The sequence below is a fragment of the Bicyclus anynana genome, chromosome 22 (genome assembly GCF_947172395.1).
Source record: "Bicyclus anynana chromosome 22, ilBicAnyn1.1, whole genome shotgun sequence".
NCBI lineage: Eukaryota > Metazoa > Arthropoda > Insecta > Lepidoptera > Nymphalidae > Bicyclus > Bicyclus anynana.
In genome coordinates, this window is record NC_069104.1 from 5,488,207 (window position 1) to 5,511,770 (window position 23,564).

General features: G+C 37.8%; 2 protein-coding genes across 2 annotated transcripts in view; one reads left to right on the forward strand and one right to left on the reverse strand.

The window, feature by feature from the left end:
- LOC112046640 (tRNA (adenine(58)-N(1))-methyltransferase catalytic subunit TRMT61A) overlaps positions 1-8,593 on the forward strand; it is a 107,150-nt gene extending 98,557 nt beyond the window's left edge. Inside the window, exons 6-7 of the mRNA XM_024083348.2 lie at positions 7,618-7,747; positions 8,443-8,593. Of these exons, the coding sequence (XP_023939116.2) occupies positions 7,618-7,747; positions 8,443-8,546 (234 nt within the window). The 3' untranslated portion in view covers positions 8,547-8,593. The remainder of the gene's footprint in view (positions 1-7,617; positions 7,748-8,442) is intronic.
- Positions 8,586-23,564, reverse strand: part of LOC112046629 (HEAT repeat-containing protein 5B) — a 46,837-nt gene continuing 31,858 nt past the window's right edge. Inside the window, exons 28-39 of the mRNA XM_052888480.1 lie at positions 23,179-23,299; positions 21,408-21,696; positions 20,231-20,395; positions 19,141-19,239; positions 18,359-18,482; positions 16,982-17,133; positions 16,083-16,379; positions 15,388-15,597; positions 14,177-14,316; positions 12,921-13,131; positions 11,791-11,936; positions 8,586-11,413 (exon numbers count right to left, since the gene is read on the reverse strand). Of these exons, the coding sequence (XP_052744440.1) occupies positions 11,237-11,413; positions 11,791-11,936; positions 12,921-13,131; positions 14,177-14,316; positions 15,388-15,597; positions 16,083-16,379; positions 16,982-17,133; positions 18,359-18,482; positions 19,141-19,239; positions 20,231-20,395; positions 21,408-21,696; positions 23,179-23,299 (2,131 nt within the window). The 3' untranslated portion in view covers positions 8,586-11,236. The remainder of the gene's footprint in view (positions 11,414-11,790; positions 11,937-12,920; positions 13,132-14,176; positions 14,317-15,387; positions 15,598-16,082; positions 16,380-16,981; positions 17,134-18,358; positions 18,483-19,140; positions 19,240-20,230; positions 20,396-21,407; positions 21,697-23,178; positions 23,300-23,564) is intronic.

The following is a 23,564-nucleotide window of genomic DNA, read 5'->3' on the forward strand; positions in this document are numbered from 1 at the left end:
TGTCGAGGACTTTTTTCCGCCATTTTTTTTTTTTGCATTTGCATTATCGCATCGTTTCTCTGAAACTGCATTTCGGTTGAGAGGTAAAAATAAATCGTTTTAGCGCTAAGCATACGATAAAGGTTCATACATTTTAATTTGATAGCTTTGGTTGCTTTTGGACGAATTTTATAGCCTTTTGTTTGCTCTCTGTTTTACTTTTACGATTTTCAAATCACATATTTGAATTCATTAAAAATCTATAATTACTGTAACATCTTTAATCTATATCTATATTTATAATATAAAATTTTACATTTGAGATTTTACTTATACCATTTGTAACAACAAACGTTAGCGTGGTATAACGGACGACAGCGCCATCTAGAATCTATACTTATAATACGAATTCTTTACATTTTGATACATTCTGTACATTGAATATATTTTGAAATTTTTTGTTGGGGGGCATTATATAATCGATACTGAAGCTAAAAATATTTTTTTTTGCCACGATTCACTATAATAGTACGTAATATGTACGTCATACAGGCAACTGTCACCCGCACCTTGCTACATTTAGTACACGGTATAGTTAGTATTTTAGTACGTATAAAACTGGTATGGTTTTGCAGATTATTACTACATCCAACTTCCGTACACAATATTTTCGGCACGGGCCAAACTAAAAGTAGATAATTATTTTAAGTGTCAATAAATAATAAAGATGGCTGCCCGCCGCTGAGTGCTCGTCCATCTCTCTTATCTCAATTCTTAATGCGCCTCTTTGCTGGTCATTCCTTTTTTTCTATATTTTATTTAACTTTTTTTCCCACATCATCCATCGGAGTTTAAGTTTTATGTTGACACCGTAAAGGTTTTATGTTTTAATCGGAACTTAAAGTTCGTTCAATCTTAATCGGTAGTGTTACACGGTTATATCGACGCCTGTTTTACATTTTTATCTAGTTTATGGTCGTTTTGGTAGTTAATTGTGATGTATGATCTTTTAGTTACTGTATTAAGTACACAATAGTAAGTATGGAATTCCCATGTAATAAGTAAAACATATCTTATAAGAGTTTATATAAGGTATGTAACCTTATTAAAAAGTTCTATAGGTTGATAAGGTTGGTCCTTAAGAGAAAGGGTGGATGAAAGTGGAGGCAAAAGTAGCATCAATAATTAATTAATTGTAATCACAATAGGTAAATATTTTGGTTAAAAACATGTAACTCTCTACTAACTGATTTTAAAATAATCTTTCTTCAAAATTTTAAGATAAATTATTACTATTTAATAGTTTTATTTTAAGGAAAAATTAACCACCTTCATGTTAACATGACACCTTAAAAATAAGTTTTTCTATAACGAAAATTCGCTTCCTATATTTTTTATCCTCCTATTTTTTTTTATATTTTCAATACTAAGTTCAAAAAACATATAAAAGTTGGAGTTCCACAAGGCAGTGACTAGGTCCGGTCCTGTACCTTTTATATACTTCCGATATTCAAGAAATAAAAAATAACACATTTGCTACATCTGCTGATGACACAGTTATAATGACTGTAGGATAATAGCACAAAGAGGCTGGGGAAAGAGTACAAGATGCATTAAATACATCAATACACCAAATAATGGCAAATAAAGCTAAATGAAACAAAGACAGTTCACATAGACTTCACTTATAAACCAATGAAGTACTATATGCTGTATATATCAATGGCCAAAAAGTCCCCTGCGTTGAAACAGCGAAATATCTTGGAATGTGAGGTTTTGCTGGAAAGTCGAGAAGAAAATAAAAGATCTTGATTTAAATTATAAAAGGATGTGTATGTTCCTCGAATACACAACATGATACTGCTATAAAGACAAGTATGTAAGCTAGTATACCGAAAATTATTAAAAGTTAAATAGGACCATAACTGAATGTTCAGAAATTGATTAAAATAAGAAAGTTCCATAATCGTTCAGAAATTTACTAAATTAAGAAAGATCTGAGGCAGTTAAGTTAACATAAAGTTGTAACGATAAATCATAAGTGCAACAACATTTTGTTGCGTTTCCGAACGAGTCGTACCATCGATCACGGCGCGTGTACTGGGGTTTGAATAAATTTATGTTACGTAATTGCGGTGTTTGGAACGTGCGCGCTGCCTCGGACGGACAGACCGCAATGATCACGTTACGATTGTGTTTTTATTTTTAAAAGAATATTCGCCATATGTTTTAAATATGACCAATATTCCTTTTCCCGTCCAACTACGAGTAGTCTAAAAAGACCGTGTTAGGAGTGAGTGGGGTAGGACTGGTGCGTACACTTCATAGATGCAAAAACACACTGCCTAACCTAAGGGCTCTTTACAACCTTGTATTGCAGAAGTAACTTATCATTTTATACAATTTGTACATTTAGTGCCTACCTTAGTCCACCCTTTGCCATCTTCACTCTGCCTTTACCGTAAAGTTGAGCTGTTGTTTGTAAGTTTGTTTTTATTTCCCATTGATAATATGTCTTTGACTGCCTCGATAATCCAGTAGTTAGCATATTATTATTTTTTTTGGGTAAGTGCTGTAGGCTCCTTTAGGGGGGGGCCTCAGCGGCGTCACCGGGGCGAGCGCAGTCATCGCTTGCGGCGATGCGACCTTGCGGGGCCTAAAGGTACTATCTACAGTAAGTGTGTTTTACAAACAGTGCAATTTCATCCACGAACTGGGCGATGTGCACACCTGGATGGTTAGTGGGTATATCACTCGTAAAGAGTGAATATAAAAGCGGGGAAAACACGTATCCCTGAGGGACTCCCGCTCGGATGGGCCTGGGCGACGAGAGAATGCCATCTAGATGGTATTGTGGAATACATTTTACTCATTTTTGCTTTCATACGTAAGGGGCCCTGTAGTTTGGGGGGCCCGTATCAGTAGTATCAAGTCAATGTTATTGATATATATTTAGAAAGATGCCACCTACTCGTTAAAGCATAAAATATCAGTACAACACAACGCAAATGCTAATCAACGTAGGGACAATAATGTGACATAAACCACAGACGTAAAAAATAAACTAGGAAAATAATGACCCGAACGTAACTGTATTTTTTTTTTTCAAAACTCTGCCAAGGCCGTGTTAAGTTCAGCCTGCGGTCGCGTACGTCGGCCAAGCTCTAAATTAGTGTAATCTTCCCACCGCTCAAGGTCCCCACATTACCTGCATACCTACTCGACACTAGTCACTAGTGCAACACTAGTTCATACCTATAACAATTATACAAAATAATAATCATAATTTTAACGGCCCACTAGAGGGTCAGTCCCTGTAGCCAAGTGGCACGACGATTCTCTTTCTACGAACGCAAACGCTTTGAAAAGTAGAAAAATGTATGGGAATGACATTTGCTATCGACAGGTCACGTGATCAAGATATGTCATTTCCATACATTATTTTAGTTTTTGAAGCGTCTGCGATTGTAGAAAGAGAATCGCTGAGTGACTTTGAACTTTCTTATGAGGCCCACAGTATACTAATAGGGTAGTTGACTCATATCTTTAATATAAACAATATTAATTTCATATACCTAGTACATTGAATCACATATCGAAAAAATATGATACTTATTTTCAATCTAAGTAGAACGGCAATGAACAATTTAAGACCATTAAAAAAAGTGTCGCTAACTATGGGCCTCATAGTCACACAGCGGGCGATGGAATGAGCTATGTAAGGTCCATCGGCTGATATGATGATGATGATGATGATGATGATGATGATGATGATGATGATGATGATGATGATGATGATGATGATGATGAAAAAAAAGTGTCAACTAACCTATTCTCGGATCCGTAACATCACTGGCAAGCCTATGTCAGTCATAAGATATTTCAATAGACATATTATATAGAACGGTAGATACTAACGGTGAACTACGAAGATGTTTCCTCGATACGCCCATAGGCAAAATAGAGCATGAAGTTGTTTAGTGGCTTTATTTGGAGGACGAGATGCGCACCGCGCGGCCGTGACATCGGTAATTACTGCGCCCTGACCCCCTTGGAGATGTACATTCGCGAATATAAATATTTATTTACGTACCTATTTTGTGTCTTACAAAATAAATTATTAATTCCTTAATCCTACATCCTGTAATCACAAGTTCAGGACTCTGCTCGGAGTTCTTCTCTCTACCACGCAATGGACCCGGCACCCGGCGAATCCATGGAATGCTAAGATTCTCGTTACGGCTAAAAGTAGTTTTGAAACAAAATTGCTAGATTAAGAAAGCCTCAATATCTCAACGGTTAAGGGGTCGGACTCATCACCGGGAGGTGGTGGTTCGATCCGGTGGTGTCACTTCATACATGTATCAATACTGCATACCCTAAGAAATATTTTTCTTGATGCTTATTCAATGCAGATTTTCTAATTTGGTTATTTTTCTTACTATTGCATACCCTGATCGACAACCCTCTGTACGCCACTGGTTCTGTCACTCCTAACAGTCTTTTCTGACTAGTTGGAATGTTAGGAAGTTAGAATGGGAGTATTGGTCATATCTGAAAGATATGGCAAATATTCTTTAAAAAAATCGGTTGTCTGTAAAGTCGGTTTACTAACGAGAGTTGAACGTGACAACGTCATAAGAAAACACTAATGGAATTTTTGCATTTTTCAATAGAAAATGTTCGGTTTTCTAAAATACTGTTTAATAATCTTCATAGACCAGAATATACTTTATTTCTTGTAAAAAAAGTTGGCAACTAACTGAACGGGAACTGGAATATTGGTCAGGAAAAGACTTAAGTTTTGGTCATATATAAAAGACAAAAAAGTTCCTAATAAAGTTATGCTAGAAATAGAAATGTTGCAGATCATACGAATTTCTTTGTAGGTGGATTTTATGGTTGTTTGTACGCACTGTGAGAAAGTAATGCCTTTCGTTTAAACGCTGTTATTTCCCCATTAGTTGCTTAGTTGAGGGTAATTTATAAAATAGTGTGTATTATGTGAAGCATTTGTTCGCACGTCAGTCTCGCTGGGGCGGCACGTAAGGGCAGGTGTGTAATGCGTTGTGCGCCGAGTCTGTTGATCTTACACATTTAACAGACATAGAGCAACACGAACGATGTGACCTTATAGACAAAGGAAAAATTATTTCATTGTCAGCCTAAATTTAATGGCACAGGCCTTCTGTTCCTTATAGAAAAGGGTGATTTGGACCCACCACGCTGCTCTATTGAAAGCTATCTATTTACCGAAATACATATATTTAACAATCGATTCCATTCGCCTGGGATTCGGAAAACTGGTTTTCTCTTATGTCGATAAAGAAGCGTAGGCGTAACCAAACGTAAACTTCGCTTTTTGTTATCTAATAGGTTACTTTTGAGTTAACATTTGAGTTCTAGTTATTTTATTCTATTTATTACGATACTTGAATCAGGAAACAGGAGCTAATACTAATAACATCTTTATTTAAAAATCAAAGAATTTTGTTGTACGACTAAAATTTAGGTTTTCATCAATAAAACCCGTTATTTTTTTTTATAACACACTGCATTACGAGTATATGCCCGAGTGGGCTATCACTTTGGCAAAGAAAAGAATTGTTTAGGTATGTCGTCTCGCCGCGAACGTTCTCGTAACTCAACGTCCCACAGGTGATGAGATGACGGCATCGTCTCTAATAACACTGTAATTACTCGCTAATAGCGACTGCTTATCGAATAACTGTTTACATAACATAAATTAGAGGTTTCTAATTGTGATTAGATCCTCGCCACGGGCTGTCCGTTGTCTGTCATTTTTTATGATTCCGGATTGATGGCAATCTCTAGACTTTGAAAAGTGATAGGGAACGCTTATCTAATTATAATAATCCTACTTACGTGCAAAATTAATATTGCTTTAATTTTATGTACCGTACTTGAAAGCGAAACGTTTATAAAAAAATTCTACGACCGTCTTGAATAAAATCTTTGAAAAATATTTTTTTAATGTTATAAAAACAGTTTTGAACCTGCCTTTAAAATAAGTTTTAACAAAACACAATTACTACATCAAGGTGGATCTTTCATCTTCAGATAGTAAATAGAGTTAATAATTTTAATCCTACTTCTTAGGTAGTATCTGTAAAAAGCTAAATTCGCCTTCCGAAGCGATGACACAGCCACTACCAATAAACGAACTAACTGGGCATGTTTACATCAAACTATATAAATAAACGAATTTGAATTTGTTATTTTTAAACTTAACCAAAACTTCCCAACTATAACCTTACATAAACGAAAAACTTGGGCTAGGAGAGTAAAGTGGTAGGTTCTAGGTAGGTACGAGAAAAGTAAGATGGATGTCTCGGATTTGATTCCAAATTATTAAAAAAACAAAGCAAAGTCCAGTGGTTTTTAGTCTATGGCTTCGAGTGATGATATCCTGAGTTTAGTCCTGATAATTCAGGATAAGTAGGGTCTACAACTATGGGGACTCTATACGAGTATGTAAACATGTAGTCCTCCACTAGCAATCGTATGTCGTAACTTGAGACACATGACAATCCCGCGGTGGCGCCAAAGCTCGTAACGTAATGACAGACGCGTCAGCCTTTCATTAGCTCGCATTGAGCCGACGTGTACATAATTACAGCTTAGTGTTGACACCCGCTCCTTGCCTACTTCTATAGCTTTGATATACCGAAACCAAAAACAATGTCTCTTACCATATAATTGTCTCGCTGGTCCAGTTGTAAGGTTTCGAATCATGAAGTCCTGTATTCAGTGTGGACTTGGACTATTAGGACTACCTTAGTATTTTAGTCGAGTACTAACAATTTTTGGATTTACCGCCCAAAAATCGTTTGTACTCGACTAAAATACTAAAGTAGTCCGAACTTGGCATAAGAACTGTCAACAACGCATCAGGTTATGCGCGCACGCTATGTTTGCGTGTGGCCAAAATCCAGGGTTCCCAACTTAGGGGTTTTCCCCCCGGATTTAGGGGGTAAATAAGTGAGGTGGGATTTTTTTAGGGTATTTTCAGGGATTTTTTACTCTGTAATATGTATTTTTAAATTGATAATATTAATATTTATTTTTTGAGCTAGCGACTTATAACGACGTATAATACGTAATTCTACAACCACTCTGTTGCGACTGGCTGCAATTTTTATCCAATAAAAAAATAATGTTAAATTTATTTTTAAGTTTTCGAATAATTATTATCACCATTATCTTAAGTTTAATATTATTACCTGACGTTTCGAAAGAGATTGTAAAGTAAGCTTATTTGAAATAAATGAATTTTGTTATTTCAAAAATCTTCAGATGAAGACGTAATATTTTATGTATTAAATAACGACTTTTGAAACAGCATATTATTTTCTGAAACATTATGAATTAATATTTTTTAGGGGGACAACTCAACAATTAAGGCGATTTTAGGGGTTTTTGACACAAACAACAAAATGGGATAAATATTTTTGGGAGATAATAACACTGCCAAAATCGAAACTAATCAAAAGTGTCGCCATCTATCTCTTGGCGGGTAAAAGTCACACGCACTCTAGAAAAAAAAACCAACCATAAGGACTTTCTGCTTGGCCTGACAATTATTACAACTAAAAAAAAAACTCGATTATGTTCCAGGGCTCTGAGAACCCCGTAGAAGAGAAGCCGAGCAGTGACAAAAGCTACGTAGTAGGCGCCTGGCCGGCCAGCACTCCTGGCCACACGGGCTATCTCACCCTGGCCACCCTGCCGCCGAGCTTCGTACGAAGTTTGTATACTTTTCATAAGCTTTTACTTACTTAATAATATGCCACAGACTGAATTTTTCGACCACGGCGGCCAATTTCATGTTCATTAACAATGTACGCAGGAGATATTATAGTGCACAAGTGTGTAGGCAAGCATTTTCTATTCCCATAGTACTCACCGAGGTACGGAAGTGTACTACCACCGCTAACTTCGCAACTCCAGTATTCTTACTTATTGGCCTGATCCGGGATTCGAACCCTGGACCTCATTGTTCGTAGACCCAGTTTGCCACGCGATCAATGAGGGGGTTTTAATTATTTATTTATATTATAAGTAATGTAAAAATGGCGATGTGGTTAGTTTGTATGCCGTATAAGTACGAACGTGAGGATTACCAGCAATCTGTTTATCTGGAATTCTATATTAGACAGCGTATCCAAAGCTGCTCTAATAGGATCTTACCAAGTTTGGCTAGACAGCATTAAATCATAAATGAATCCTTAACCTTTGCGGACGGAATTTTCCATTTTGAACAATTTGTATACAGTGCATACCCAAGTTAAATACCTTGTGCACACCACTGATCGAGTTGATACGTTGACCATTTCAGAGTTGGTGTAGACCGTTTTCTATATAAATACTTTCCTATTTCTTCTTTCAAATCTATCCATTCTATTTTATAATAGTTAAATGTTTTTTTTTTTGTTATTACAGGGAAAACAAAATCAGCAAATTCAGAAAATTCTAATGAAAACACAAATGTAGAAGACAAAAGTAATTCTGAAGAGGCAATGGCGGTTGACGAAAATAACTTGTGACATTTATAATTTACTGTATTAAATAAAACAAAATAAATGTTAATGTATTAGTTTTTTTATTTTAATAGTCATAGTACATATTAGTTTTATTTTAATATATCAATTTACAATATTAAATATCTTTCTTAAAAATAAATTACTAAATACTATACCTACTTACTTACTACATGTAAAGCCTAATTCAGACGATCGATTTAGTTTGCTTATATTATAATTAATAGTTTATTTAAGAATCTACGCTTATTATAACTAGTGGAATATGTTTTAACAATTTATCTGAAAGTAACTATTAACGAAAAGAAACCCTTTCCGTCCATAAAAATGCGAGGTCAACGTCAAAGGACTTGTATTTTACTAGAAGACCCCAAGACCCCGCTCATTTAGTAACAAAAAGCAATGGCGTATTTTTTCTATATGCGATGACGTCACGAGTTATTTCAATATGTCCAAAATAAATATAGAAACATTTTAATCGCCAATAGCTATATTGAATACAAAAAAATATTAAAATCCTGTCAAAAACTAATATAAGACGCAAACATAAGCAAATAGACGCTTGGCACTACTAATCAATGATAGCTTTAAATCACTTTTTACTGAGTTGGAGTAATACATTGATGAATATTTATATATGGCTAATACAAGTATGAAAAATCTTTCACGCTAAAAATATATCGACATATAACACACGCAAAACAAGTATCTAGTTAATAAGTCCGCAATACTAACTAATTATTTGTTTTAGTCATCTATTTTATATGGACTTATTACCAACAGTCTACCTGTTTTTCACTTAAACAAGAACCTTTAAAACTGATCGTCTGTTATAGGCCTTATAAAACTAAAAATCGTATGTCAAATTGAAAAGCCTCAAAATATGGTTCGAAGACGCCCTTATTTTTAGGCGACCTAAATGCGATAAATATTACACATGTACTCATGTGTAATATTTAATTTTTACTCAAAGATGGTAAATAAATTATTATTATTATTATTAATCTATGATATAAGGCAGTGGATAGTAAAATTATGTCGTGGCTAGAACTGTTCACCTCATGATGTGTACAAAAATAATTTCCCTCTCTTTACTTTACCTCATCAATCAATCAAGCAATCAATCAATCAATCAATTTATTTATTTATTTGCAGATACATGCATTATATATACATGTGGTCGGTAGATGGTAAATGTATCTTGCCAATTTGGCATGCTAATTATTTATTAACTCTCAAAACTCTGTTTACTTTCCCGCACAATATCGCATCAAATACTGTGAAGTGAAATGAAAAACAAACATTTCATGAAATATTCGGCATTCGGTACTCATGAAGTGATCAATACTAGGTTTTTACGTGACACGTCGGATATATCTTTAAAAGACGTCGTATACATCGAAAATAATTGGCATTACTCCCATAATCCTATCACAGTATACTATTATTGTATATTTTATTATTTATATTCTTTAAATACAATATCGCTTATAGTACAAACAAACGAAAACAAAAGTTATTATAGAGAATAATTTATATTTCATTGTAAAATGTTAAAATAAAAAAAAAATGCAAGTATTTTTATAAATTACTTATTACACTTCATAATATAGCAGTAAATAAATTCCTCCTACCAAAAAATCAATGAGATAGGTAGCTAATTTACTATTTATATGTATTTTATTTCAATAAAATATTCATTTATATTGTTTGCTGTTATATAAAAGCATTTTTTCGTGTCAGCAAATTCACTAAATTTTCACTCGTTCTATAATTTATTAACACTCATATAACTTTCAACTTTTGATTCAAATGCGTTTGAATATATATCAATAAAATTTCATATCACTCCTTTTCTAGTACAATTTTATACTTATTGACTAATTACTAAATATCTCTACTCTGTACTAATTCCCACTAATATTATAAACGCGACAGTTTGTATGGATGTTCGTTATTACTTCACACAAACTACTGAATGGATTGAGGTGTAACTAGGAATGGAGATATATTATACCCTGGAATAACACATAGGCTACTTTTTATCGCGGAACATCCATGGCTCTATAATATTACACATACCAACCAAAGATTTCATACTATTAGATATGTCATTAGCGCGTCAAAACTGAAGCGAACAAAGGTGGCTAATTAACTTAATTTTGGTCGCATAATAAACAAAGTTATTGAAACAAATAATACCTAAATATTATCCACAATGTCGAGTTGTGTGTTCAGGAAGTATACACAAACTTGTACATGTGTGTATGGAATAACTAAATTCGGACCACTTTTTGCGGTGATTTCGTAGGCTCGCAACATACATAATAGTATTAAATCGTTGATACCAACATTTTTTTAAAGATTGCATATATTGCATGTATTTTAATGACTAATATCAGCCAATGACAAACATTTGTCTAATACCACATACCAGCAAGTCGATTGACGTCGTAGACAGAGAAAGCAATAGACGCTTTGATAGCATCCGTCGCATTCTCACAAAAAAGAAAAACTTATGCATGGACTTTAAAAAGACACAAGACAAGGGGATTCGATATTCGATGCAACAACACGTACCCAATTTTTCAAACCTTGTGATTTGAAAATCACATCAAAATCAATGTCAAATTCGAATACCTTAAAACGCATAACGGCACGCTTATTAGTTGTCCATTTCATCAATGCTACACGGTTTACCTGAAATCGCTAAAATCTGTCTTAAGTTCTATGGTGGGTTTGGCGGGACGCGTATCGAAGGCGGGGCGCGCGGGGGTGGAGCGGCGCGCGCTGCGATTGGCTTGATTCGCTTTGACTGCGTTCTCGAGCTTGGTGCGCAGTTCGGAAGACTGTTGCATCATTGTCTTGAACTCCTGGTAACAAAAGAATATTCAATAATATATTCAGAGGCACAATCATCCGCCCTCTTTAATATGACGCGAGTATATTAAAGTGGGCGGATAATTGTGCCTCTTAGTATATTACATATGTCGGCGAGTGAATTATTTGATAGGTTAGCAAAATCTACGTTAATCATTATGATAATATTAGAATCAGGTTGTCATGTAATTGGGATTTAATTATTTACTGTTTAAATAAATAAGACTGTAAAACGTTGATAACGTGACTTGACCGGTGACCGGTACGCTTGACAGAGTGAGGCACCCTGCCATTGTAGTCTGCTAGTTGAGCAGTTTATCGTTCTGTTTCCATCTCACTCAATTTAAAGTGAAAAAAGAGACACACTTACCTGGGGATGCTTCGGGCCGACGCGCATCAGCCAGTGTAACGCGAACTCGTGTAGCGTGCGGACGTGCGCCGGCGCGCGCTGCAGCTCCGACGCCTCGCGTAGATACGAGATCACTATTGGCACTAAGATCCATAGCATTTGGATACCTGTTGAAACGGAATACTTAGATGTAGACATCATCTAATGTAAAAAGACAAGCCTAATTATAATCAAAATATGTTAGAAGAAAATTTCTTCTTACATATTTTAAAAGGAAAAATAATTAAAAATGTCCCACTCTTAATTAAAAAAAAAAACTTAAAGATCATAGAAATAAAATCGAGTTCTTAGTAAAACAATTATCTCACCTTTGTGAGGATCCTCTGATGAAAAGAAAAACAATTCATTATTTTAAACTCAATCACCAATTAATTAAATGGAACATATATTTCTTTTTGGTAAAATATATTTTTTATTTCATAAAATAGTGTAAGAGTCTGTGTTGTCAGCTGCCTGTGGTATTTTGGCATCATATAAAAGCTGAGAGTTTTTCAATACAAGTAATGGTATATAGTCTAGAAGTTACCTAATTATGAAGTTTGTGTCATAGCACGGTTCCAAATATTTAGGAGCTTCAATCGTCCAAGATTTTGTATTGCTTTTTATTTTCTTATGGACAATATATGAAGTCACTTATAAGAGCGACGACACGTCTTTTACTTAAAGCGAGAATGTCATTGTTCAAACACTCTAATATAGGGAATGTCGATAGGTAACTATGGTGTTTTTCACCATAGTGACATTGAAAGATAGCAGGCAAAGGAGACGTTTGATCTAGTTAAATGGGTCCTGTACTTTTATTTATGTTCTTCAAGATTGATTACGAAGTGGGCCGTTAAAATAGATGATAATGATTTTTCCCTCGTGTCACCAGACACTCATCTTCAAGGCACACTTTCCATGTGCTGACAAGCTTTCAGTTTTTATGATGACATGACAGATGACAAAGATTTGGTTGTCACTGGCTCTTACACCATAACACTAGCATGTGTGAAGGAGCCTGCTAATAAATATATATGTTATATAGGATGGTTTTCTACGCAGTATCGTACCGGTACGCTAGCCCTCTTGGCGGTAACGTCAAAACTTACGTCCGGCATCAGGGGCGGCGTCAACCAACTCGTCGAGTGCGGTGACCGCTGATATGGCGGCTTTGACGTGCGCCGCGTCCTTGGCGTGGCGGGCGTTGGCCGCTTTGACCACAACGCGCGCAGCTAGAGCTCGCGCCCACCACGACACCCACTCCGCCGGCGCGCTGCGCGACCACACGCTGCGGAGGACGGTGCAGCATGACGCGAACACCTACAAAAAATAATAAATGCTTATATTTAAACGCGCAATTCTTGTTTATAATTTTCACACTTATTTATATAATAATAGGTTACTTATATATTACTTGAGCTGTGATAGCCCAGTGGATATGACCTCTGCCTCCGATTCCGGAGGGTGTGGGTTCGAATCTGGTCCGGGGCATGCACCTCCAACTTTTCAGTTGTGTGCATTTTAAGAAATTAAATGTCACGTGTCTCAATCGGTGAAGGAAAACATCGTGAGGAAACCTGCATACCAGAGAATTATCTTAATTCTCTGCGTGTGTGAAGTCTGCCAATCCGCGTTGGGCCAGCGTGGTGGACTATTGGCCTAACCCCTCTCATTCTGAGAGGAGGCTCGAGCTCAGCAGTGAGCCGAATATGGGTCGATGACGACGATATTACTTGTCAATATTGGTCAACCCAGCCACTATGAGTGGTCACTCATAGTGGCTGGGTTGCGGTAGCGTTATTCGAAAACTTATTGCCATTTTGAAGGTAACAAACAACTTTACTTGCCGAGCAAGCGTGGACTTTGTGACCCTAATATTAAGATCCATATCCCCCCAATCGCAAGTATCTCAGCGACAACACTTATAGAAAACACTTATTATCTCGAAAAAATCCATGGTTCCACGGGCTTTGTAGAAAACAGAATTTTAGTCGTCGCGGGTATCTGCTAGTCTATAATATAAAAATGAATCGCAAAATGCGTTGATAAGCACATAACTCAACAACGCCTGGACCAATTTGGCCAATTATTTTTTTAAAATGTTCGTTGAAGTTCTAGGATGGTTTATACGGCGAGAAAAAATCGAATAATCGCCGGAAAAACCATAAAAATAGCCCTTTTCTTTTAATGTTTTCTAACTAAAACGTAGTCAATTTGAACAATTTGTCAATTCGAATTAGAAAACGGGGTAGGGGTATGGTAGGCTAGAGTAGGGGGTAGGATAGGGGTAGTTGAAAGTTTACATCGAGTTTCACGCGGACGAAGTCGCGGGCGTCCGCTAGTTAAAAATAAAAGTGAAGAATACCTCGTGGTCCCTGGTGTCGAGGCACTGTCGGAAGTGGTTGATGCACGGGTAGTGCAGCGGCGGCGCGGGCGCGGCGCGCGCTAGCACTGCCGCCATGGCGCGCGCGCCCGTCACGCTGTCTATGCGCTGATCGGCCTCCTCTGGGAAACGCATGATTAATGCTGTTACAAACTAGGGTTCGAGGATTTGGAATTAAACACCTGGTAACACTCGTACTTTGTTCCACTCCTTAATCCAAGTATCAATACACACTTCCAAACGTAGGCAATTCGTAGTCCACAATCGTAGCCGAGTTCACTATAGTTCACTTGTATCGCTGGTAACACTCGATGTTCACTTCACTGCGTTTCGAAGTAAACTGCCGCTATCGTTCGTTCCGACGCGTCAAAATGTGTGTAGACCATTCTAGAAACGTCCACACGCTTGTTGTTGATTCCACCCTGAATATGAACCCTGTGTTTGTAGTAACAGGGTTCTCCGTAACAATATTTATCAAAATTGGACATTCAAACTGATGATATAAGGGTAAGTTAGATCAGGACATTCAAACATTTAGCGTAGAGATTGAAATAAAACGTGAAGTGTCGCTTTACACTTTTTCGTCTCTACCGAATGATTTGCGCCAATAACAAATTATTCCTTCGCTTCAAGGTCACTCTCCATAAGACTTGCATCCGTCCAATCCAATCCAATCCGTCCAATCCATCCAACCTTAGCTAGTGTAGTTCAAGGCGACTCTTAAACCTCTCCAGGTCCTTCAGAAATGATTCATGCGTCAGGTCACCTGCTCTCCGTAGTTTGTATGCAATAACGACTTACATAGATACCTAGATCTCCCCACAACAGCCCAACTAGTGGTTGAAGCTTGCAACTACACACCCGATTCTAACGCCCAAAAAATGTCCTTTACGATCTCGACGACGACATAACAACCCACAACGCTTTCCAAACAACACAAACACAAGCTGCATAGCATCTGACGTTACCCGTACGTGAGTTTTTAGCTCGCGATCTTAGGAACGTCTGAACTAATACGCTCAGGCCAAAACACCCTTCCAGAACAGTCCTCTAAGTTGACTTGCGAGTCTCGGAGATGTCCCTTCCTTGCCTTCGGGTCTCATCGCGGGATATTTCTGTGCTCGCCAAACCCCCCAGTGACGCCGCTGAGGCCTTATTATGGAGCCTACGGCACTTACACAATCAGAACTCACCAGACTTGACTCTGTCTACAAGAGTGGCGAGCGTGCTCTGCAGCAGCAGCGCGTGCTGCTCGCAAGTATCTGCGTGCACGCGCACCGCCTTGCACTCTGCCGCCTGCTGCAGCAGTAAGATGCCCGCGTCCGCTAGTGTGGTGTCGCCTTTACTCTCGCGCAGGATCTCCGTCGCGAGGTACAGTATTGTCGGCAGAAGGGACAAGGCACCTGAAAAAGGCACAAAAGCGTTAATAAGATTTAACTGACTCCTCAACACTTTCTGTGAAGTGATAGTCATGACGTCACATTAAAAGTTGACTAAAAATGACATTTTGCGTTAATCATACTCAAAACACAACAACGTGTGAATGTATAAAAGTGCTAGGTAAAAATAATTCAGAAAAACACACGGAATTTTCTAAAATGAATGTTTGCAGTGTACATTAAATAGGTCTGGGTCTAGTGATTCTCAAATTAATAGTAATAAGACAGGTGTTATCTGGTAAGTAATCAGAATATAACCCCAAAATAGTCTTGAGCTTGGTTCACTGGATCGAGTAAAAGTTGTTAAAGGCAGACTGCCTTAACTGCCCACATAAGCAGAAATGCAATATGAGTATTCAATGATTTTTTTTCCAATTCAACCAATTGTTTACATGAGTCAATATTTCTAAAATATTTGTAAATAAGAAGGTATATTTAAAAAATATTACCTTGCGGGCTTGTCAGCGTAGTCAAATCCGACATGGACGCCAAGCTTTTGATCAGCAACGTGTCCCCGTGAACCCCCAAACCCTTGCGGACCCCAATAACCCCAACCCTTCCTTCCTGCTTCAGCGGACTCAGTGTAGGCAGCCTCCGGACGAGTAAACAGACACACACTTCCAAACAGGCGAACACCAGGGACTTTCCCGGTGGAAGGTCTCCCGTGGGACCCCCTTCACCTAAAGTGTGTACCACTTCTAGGACTGATTGCGGTATGCTTTCTGTTGGATCATCTGGAGCGAGTTCTGAAATAAAAATATACAAAAGTTATCATAAAGATGAGATATAAAGTCTCGATGGCTTCATGGTTAAGGGTTGGTCTCCCCCCCGGCTATAGAATAGGAAATATCTTTATTGCTACCATTATGCCACACATCACAATTATCTTAGAATAATAAATACCCTGCGATATGTGGCAAGTACTGTCGTATTTACTCCTAACACACTGATTATGACTAATTTCGATAGACAACAAATTTCGCTTTGTCAAAATATATAAAAGAGAAACGTCACTCACTCATTACGAAATCCCGAAATCATCAATTGGCAGGGAGGTATAAGACGTCAGATAAGAACAGATTTTGTGACAGGATCGGATTAAAAAAGCGTGGCAACGAAAGAGAAGGCATAAATATCGCTCTCCTGTTTCTAACTATGGCAACGAAAGTGAAGGCATAAATATCGCTCTCCTCTTTCTAACTATGGCAACGAAAGAGAAGGCATAAATATGGCTCTCCTCCTAACTATTGCAACGAGAGAGTCCGAATAAATATCACACTCTTTCGTTGCAATGTGACGAAAGAGACAAAATCATATTTTTATTTTTAGCTCTAGGCGCGTCTTTCACCTTTAATTTTTTCTTGCATAGCTGTCCTCAACTGCTCCCTGGCGGCGGCTACCACTGGCTGCAACACGTCTGCTGCCAACAGCAATGCTTCCACGCTCTCCTGCGTGAGCCCCGTGCGGTGGATGATCTGGCACAGCTCTATGGCCAACGCTCTGAAAAAAAAATCACGCATTTATTTATTTAATTGTTATTGACAGCACCACCATAAAGTCACCGACACAGCTCAACGAGTCGCGAAGCTGAAGCGGCTATGAGTGGGGCACATAGTTCAAAGAGCCAATGGACTTTGGGGTCTCAAAGACTCAAAGTACTGGAATGACGACCCCGCACTAAAAAACACATTGTTGGACGACCAGGTGGACTGACAACATTTAGTGAGTCCCAAGGATTCGCTGGATGCAGGCGGCTCAGGATTGTGATGTTTGCAAGTATCCTACAAAAGGCATATGTCCTGCAGTGGACGTCCATCGGCTGATATGATGAATCGACTGCACAACAATAAAAGAAAGAAAGGAAACAGGAAAAAGTATCAAAGTATGTACTTAAATCTTCCTAACGAGGTTACCGCCATGTGGAATGATAAGTCAACCATTGTAGTTTTCAATAAATGGTCTTATAGCGAAAAGCTTTGTTCCCAACGATACCGGAGCATTTTACATAAAATTATTCACATCTATACGACACAAGAGGATGTAACATAATTTTTTCTATTAATACAACATCCGATGAAAGTTCAAGGCTGACAAATGGAAACCGGCTAAGTACATGGTCGACGGCGAGGTGAAGGGCAAGGTGATGATTCCTCTCCGAGATGATAATGTGCGTTAAACGTAAGCCTATAGAAAAGTCGTATTATAGTGTCAATGATTAAGTAAACGACAAAATTGCTTGGAAATGAAATGTATAACACGACAGGCTACTTATATACCTATTGTTAAATGGTGATAAACTAAAAAAGGATAAACCTGGCTGAGTTTGTTGTGGGCTCTTCTCGGACCAAGGCGCGTTTGAAATCCTCGTAACTTTAATTTAAAGTTTTCGAATAATTATTATCACTATTATCTTAAGTTTAATATTATTACCTGACATTTCGAAAGAGATTGTAAACTAAGCCTATTTAAAATAAATGAATTTTGACTTTGTTATGGTAAAGTTACTTACTTAAGTTTTTCCAGTGTCTTTGTGTATTTATACATTATATAAGTATTTATATGTAGTATATAAATGTATATGAATATTATAATATCAACTATCTTAGTACCCATAACACAAGCTGCTCTGTATGCTTACTTTGGGGCTAGATAGTGATGTGTATTGTTTAAGTATATTTATATTTAAGTATATTAAAACAAATTAGTGATCCATTGTAAAACGAACCTGTCCTTAAGCAACCGCGCCCTGTTCTCTGGAGCATCGAGCAGAGTGACCAGAGACAACAAAACCGTTATAGTGTTGTCCACGCTCATGTCGCGTTGGGCGCACAGAGCTTCCATACAGATACCTGAAATGTGTTTAATATTAATGAAAATACTTGTTTATTGGCTATTCCAGTGTCGTGCACTTTATAAATGCAAAAAAGCACTGCGTACCTAAGGACTATTGAGTCCTTAGGGTAGGTCCAGCATTGGTTTGTATTGACAAACTTATGTTGGACCACAGAATACATAGTTGGACAAGGAATTTTTCAAGTTTTCCTTACAGTCCTTAACAGTAAGAAGTTTTAACCAAAGCAAGCCGTCTCAAAGAAACAGTAGTTTTAACCAAAGTAAGCCGTCTCAAAGAAACAGGAGTTTTAACCAAAGTAAGCCGTCTCAAAGAAAAGTAAATTCATATCGCTTGATACAAACTCGGTTTCATACAATATAATATTCATTACTATGAAATGAATAAGTATGGATTTTTAAAAGGTAACCCGGCGGGAATCGGCCTGTATAGACTCTTCGCCGCTGCTAGTTAAACACTTTATGCATGAGAAAAATTATTCACAGAACGGAGATAGCATACTACCCTTTTAAGCCTTAAATGGCACCTTTTGTAAACTACTTCTTACCTACAACTACAGAAAAAAATACAATTCAAACTTTTGCTAAGCATCAGCTGCTTTTTGATAAATTTATAGTAAGTTGTAAATGTGTAAAATAATCATATTGAAGTCATACCAAATAGAAGATGGAACTTTTCGTCTATAGGCTCGAAGAACTCGCAATTCCCATTCTCACTCTTGTTGTTTCTGTTATCGACACTGTTGTCGGGTGTTTCTGAAATTACAACAACATGCAATATTATTTGGAATGAATTAACACATAAATATTACGAGTATATGAGACATGACATAATAATAAATAAATTTACATTAGAAAGAAAGAAAGAAGAAAGAAATATCTTTATTTTTAGGCAGTGCCACACATTACAATAATAATTTTTAAATATATAGCTTATAGCTAGAGCAAAAAAAGAAGAACGCCCTGCAATATGTGGCATTTTGCTACATACTTCCTATCCAAAAAAAAGTATGCAGCACTGATTTTCAGTTAGGACGCAGTTCAGGTGCATTATATAATTAAATAGATTAATCAATTCTTCTCTTCTTCTTGGTCGCATTCTTCATTGCTGAAGGTCGTGTCCGCACTGCAGTCCCTTCGATGCGTTGTTTTTAAATCCCCTTCATACAGTCCGGTCGTCAGCTTTTCTAATGGCTGTTATTACAGGGAGGCCTGTGAGTAACTTAACCTGGTCACACCAGCGGGTAGCTGATCCCACCACTATTAGTTTATCCATGTTATCGGGAAGGCGACGGGCTATGTGACCGAAGTAACTCAATATCCTCTGGTAACATAGAGTATTTCACTCTATGTTACCAGAGGATATTGAGCGAAGATGTTTCAGTATCGAGATGTTGATATTGTTCTTCTAGCGGTCCACGGGATACGAAGCATCACAATCATCACATCTCAAAGGCATCTATCTTCTTTCTGTCTGTGGCCCTTATCGTCCAGGCTTCGGAGCCATAGAGGGAAATTGAGAAGACTTTTGTGAAACAAATCACGTTGACACTTTCATGATATGCGGGCGACGAGGAGAAAGACTGCGTAACTGTGAAATCGTGTGTGCGGAAGTGAGGTGCGTCAGTCGTGGGTTTTTATTCACCACTACACGTCCCCCGACCCGCTCCCGCATCGGGAGTGTTACGAACGTGTGAACGGAGTTGCCCAGCTATAACACAACGCACTAATGGGGTAGAAGTCTTACCATTATCATCAGTGGTTTGGCTGCCGTGAGCGATGGTGGCGTTGAAGCGCAACGCAGCCGCGTACAGCAGCGAGGGCCAGGCGCGCGCGTAGTGCGCTCGCGACGCCTCCGCCGTCTCCGCCGAGTAGAACGCGCCTCCGCCGTGCGGCAGTTGGGATGCGAATTCTGTAAACGACGCAATAGGCTAGTTGACACTTTTTTGAATGGTCTTAAATAGTTCATTAGCGTATTACTTTAGCGTACTTTTGACCTCCGTGGCGCAGTGGTATGCGCGGTGGATTTACTAAACGGAGGTCATGGGTTCGATCCCCGGCTGGGCAGATTGAGATTTTCTTAATTGGTCCAGATCTGGCTGGTGGGAGGCTTCGGCCGTGGCTAGTTACCACCCTACCGGCAAAGACGTACCGCCAAGCGATTTAGCGTTCCGGTACGATGCCGTGTAGAAACCGAAAGGGGTGTGGATTTTTATCCTCCTCCTTACAAGTTAGCCCTCTTCCATCTAAGACTACATCATCACTTACCATCAACTAACAACTAACTTGTAAAGAATAAAAAAAAAAAGTACTACTAGACTCAATTTTTTTTTCATATTTTTTTGAGTCATTACATGAAAATTTTAGTGTTTAAATGTTTTTGACAATACAAGCCAAAACGCCTGCCGGCCATGATGGTCTATATTTCAACTGTTTCATGACGTCACTATAATAAATCCTATACAAATAGAGCGTTTGAAAAAAATATTAGTAAACCATTAGCTCGACGTTTAGTACATCAAGTATGTTAGTGACGTCACAAAATGGACGACAGCGTTTTTGACGTTTGGAAAATTTAAAAAAAATATGTGATATTGAAATGTTGGAATAAGCAAAAATAAATGTCTATGATACAATACTAGCCAGTAATAAGTATCTATATTGTTTATTTGAACTGTCATATCTCGGACATTCAAGAGTCATATTATCTGTCATTATCTTCTTTTTCAAGTGATCTGCAATAAACTATATTTTACAAATAAATAATAAACAGATAGTCTAGCAGTGCTGTTGTGTTTTCTTTCATCTCGCGACTCCAAAATCTAACATAAAGTTTTATGAGAAATCCTTAACTTTTATTAAACCGAAAAGCGTCCTTAATGCTTAAAATTAAATCAAACATTACAAAATGCCAAGGTACTCACCAGGTGGTAGACTCAAAAGCGCATGATCCTTCAAAGCCGCCAACCAATTCTCTCCCAAACTCTCCAACTCCGGTTCAACAAGTTTCAACAAACTCTCCCCTTTGGACTCAAACTCTCCGTATTCGTCGTCCTCGCTCTCCTGATTGGCGTTGTCGATTTGGTTGTTGTTCTGTAAAACTTGGTTACGCCACTTGGCTATCTCGGCGCGGTTGTTGACGGGTTTGGTGTCTAGCTGTTTGACGTAACTGCCCGGGGCGCTGTCGTTACTTACCATTGCCACAATGTATACCTGAAATGTAATGACTAATGTAGCAAGTTCGTCGATGACACTACCCTGATATGCGGGCGACGGGGGGAAAGACTGCGCGGGTGTGATATCGTGCGTGCGGGGAAGTGAGTGGCATCAGTCGTGGGTTTATCATTCATCGCTACCCCCCCGTCCCGCGCGTACCATCGAGAGCGTTACGAACGAAGTTGCCACGCTATAGCACAGTTAATAATGCTGTAATTTACAATAAAAAGGCTCCAGTTGGATTCCTACCTTGTGTCAATTTAGGATTTTATAACTTGTAAATTGGTTCAGCTTATTCTGCCTTGGATTTAGTAATCTGGAGTCAGTAATGGGTAGAAAAAACTTGTAACTCCAATATATTAGCCTGTTACTATGTCAGACTGCATCGTCAGTTGAAATGAGGTGAGATATCAGTTAAAAGTTAACTATTTTTGGTTGTACAAAAAAAATACTTGTTACTAATAAAGGGTAGGTATATTAGTCTGATTGCGGGGAAAGGGTAGAAGTTTTTTTTACTTGCCGAAATCAGCTAGAACAAGTTTCAGTAAAAGAAATAAAAGAAGATTTTTTATTCTAGTTTATTTACCATGTAAAAACTGCCAAATGATGTGTTAGTGACTCTGAAAATGTATTAATTAAAATTTTGAGTTCCAAGTATGTCGTGACGGGTAGCATCAACAGTGATTGTACCATTATTTTGTGGTAGAGGAAACACCACGAGCAGGTCCCAGGACTTGTGACCTTGAGAGTAGGTTTAAGGGATCACTTTAGAATGCATTAACACTCACCTCCCACATAAAACATTATTAATAACTAACGCCCAATAATAATAACGCCCAATAACGCCCGCGACTTCGTCCGGTCTTAGACGTCTTTAATCCATCCTTTACATTAGTCTCACTGTAAAACTGGAGTAACTCCTCCCGTTTTCCCAACACTTCCCTTCACTGCCCTGTTCCTATTGATCGTAGCGTGATGAAAAGTATACTTTAACCTGCCCAGGAGTATGAAGTATAATAATTGTACCAAGTTTCGTTAAAACCCGACAGACAGACAGACAAAAATTTTACTGATTGCATTTTTGGCATCAGTATCGATCACTAATCACCCCCTGATAGTTATTTTGGAAATATATTTCATGTACAGAATTGACCTTTCTACAGATTTATTATAAGTACCGATTACACATATATGATGATTATACAAAACATATTTGCGCCAAATCAATAACGGGACCCTGCCGGTCGCATGATGATGGTTGTCCACGCTGCCTAACAAACAACTGAGCTCAAGTTATCAAATATTTATATCATCACTGTTGAAACAACTACGTACGTACCTTCCCTTCACAATAACACAAATAATAATTAATGTTATTACCAACCGTAATCGAAGATCTCGTAACACAAGTTTATTCTACAGCTATGAAATAATTACATAAATAAAAAACAACAATCTGTATATAAATGAAATAATTACCTCAGCCCAAGCCTTTAAAATGGAAAGTTTCTCCAATGTCGCCATACTCTCATTGTATATGAGTGTTGTGTTGCCCTTTTTGTTTAATTTATCCAAACTGGAAACCAGCAACTGATGGACTCTGAAATTGCATAAACACATTAGCCTTATTAATGGAGTTTAAACCCACCATGTTGCTGCAACAAGGTTTAGTTTACAAGTATGTTTGAAACATCGACTATTGATAACAACTAACACACTGGTCTCGGTACGGTTCGACTTGCTTTAGACTTCTGCGCAATAACGGTCAGCGCTTGTATTAGATATTCAACTGTTAAGACCCTACTTCACCGAATTTCATTTAAAAGGCGTTTACAGAACCAGCCTGTCAAATATTAAACGTAGTT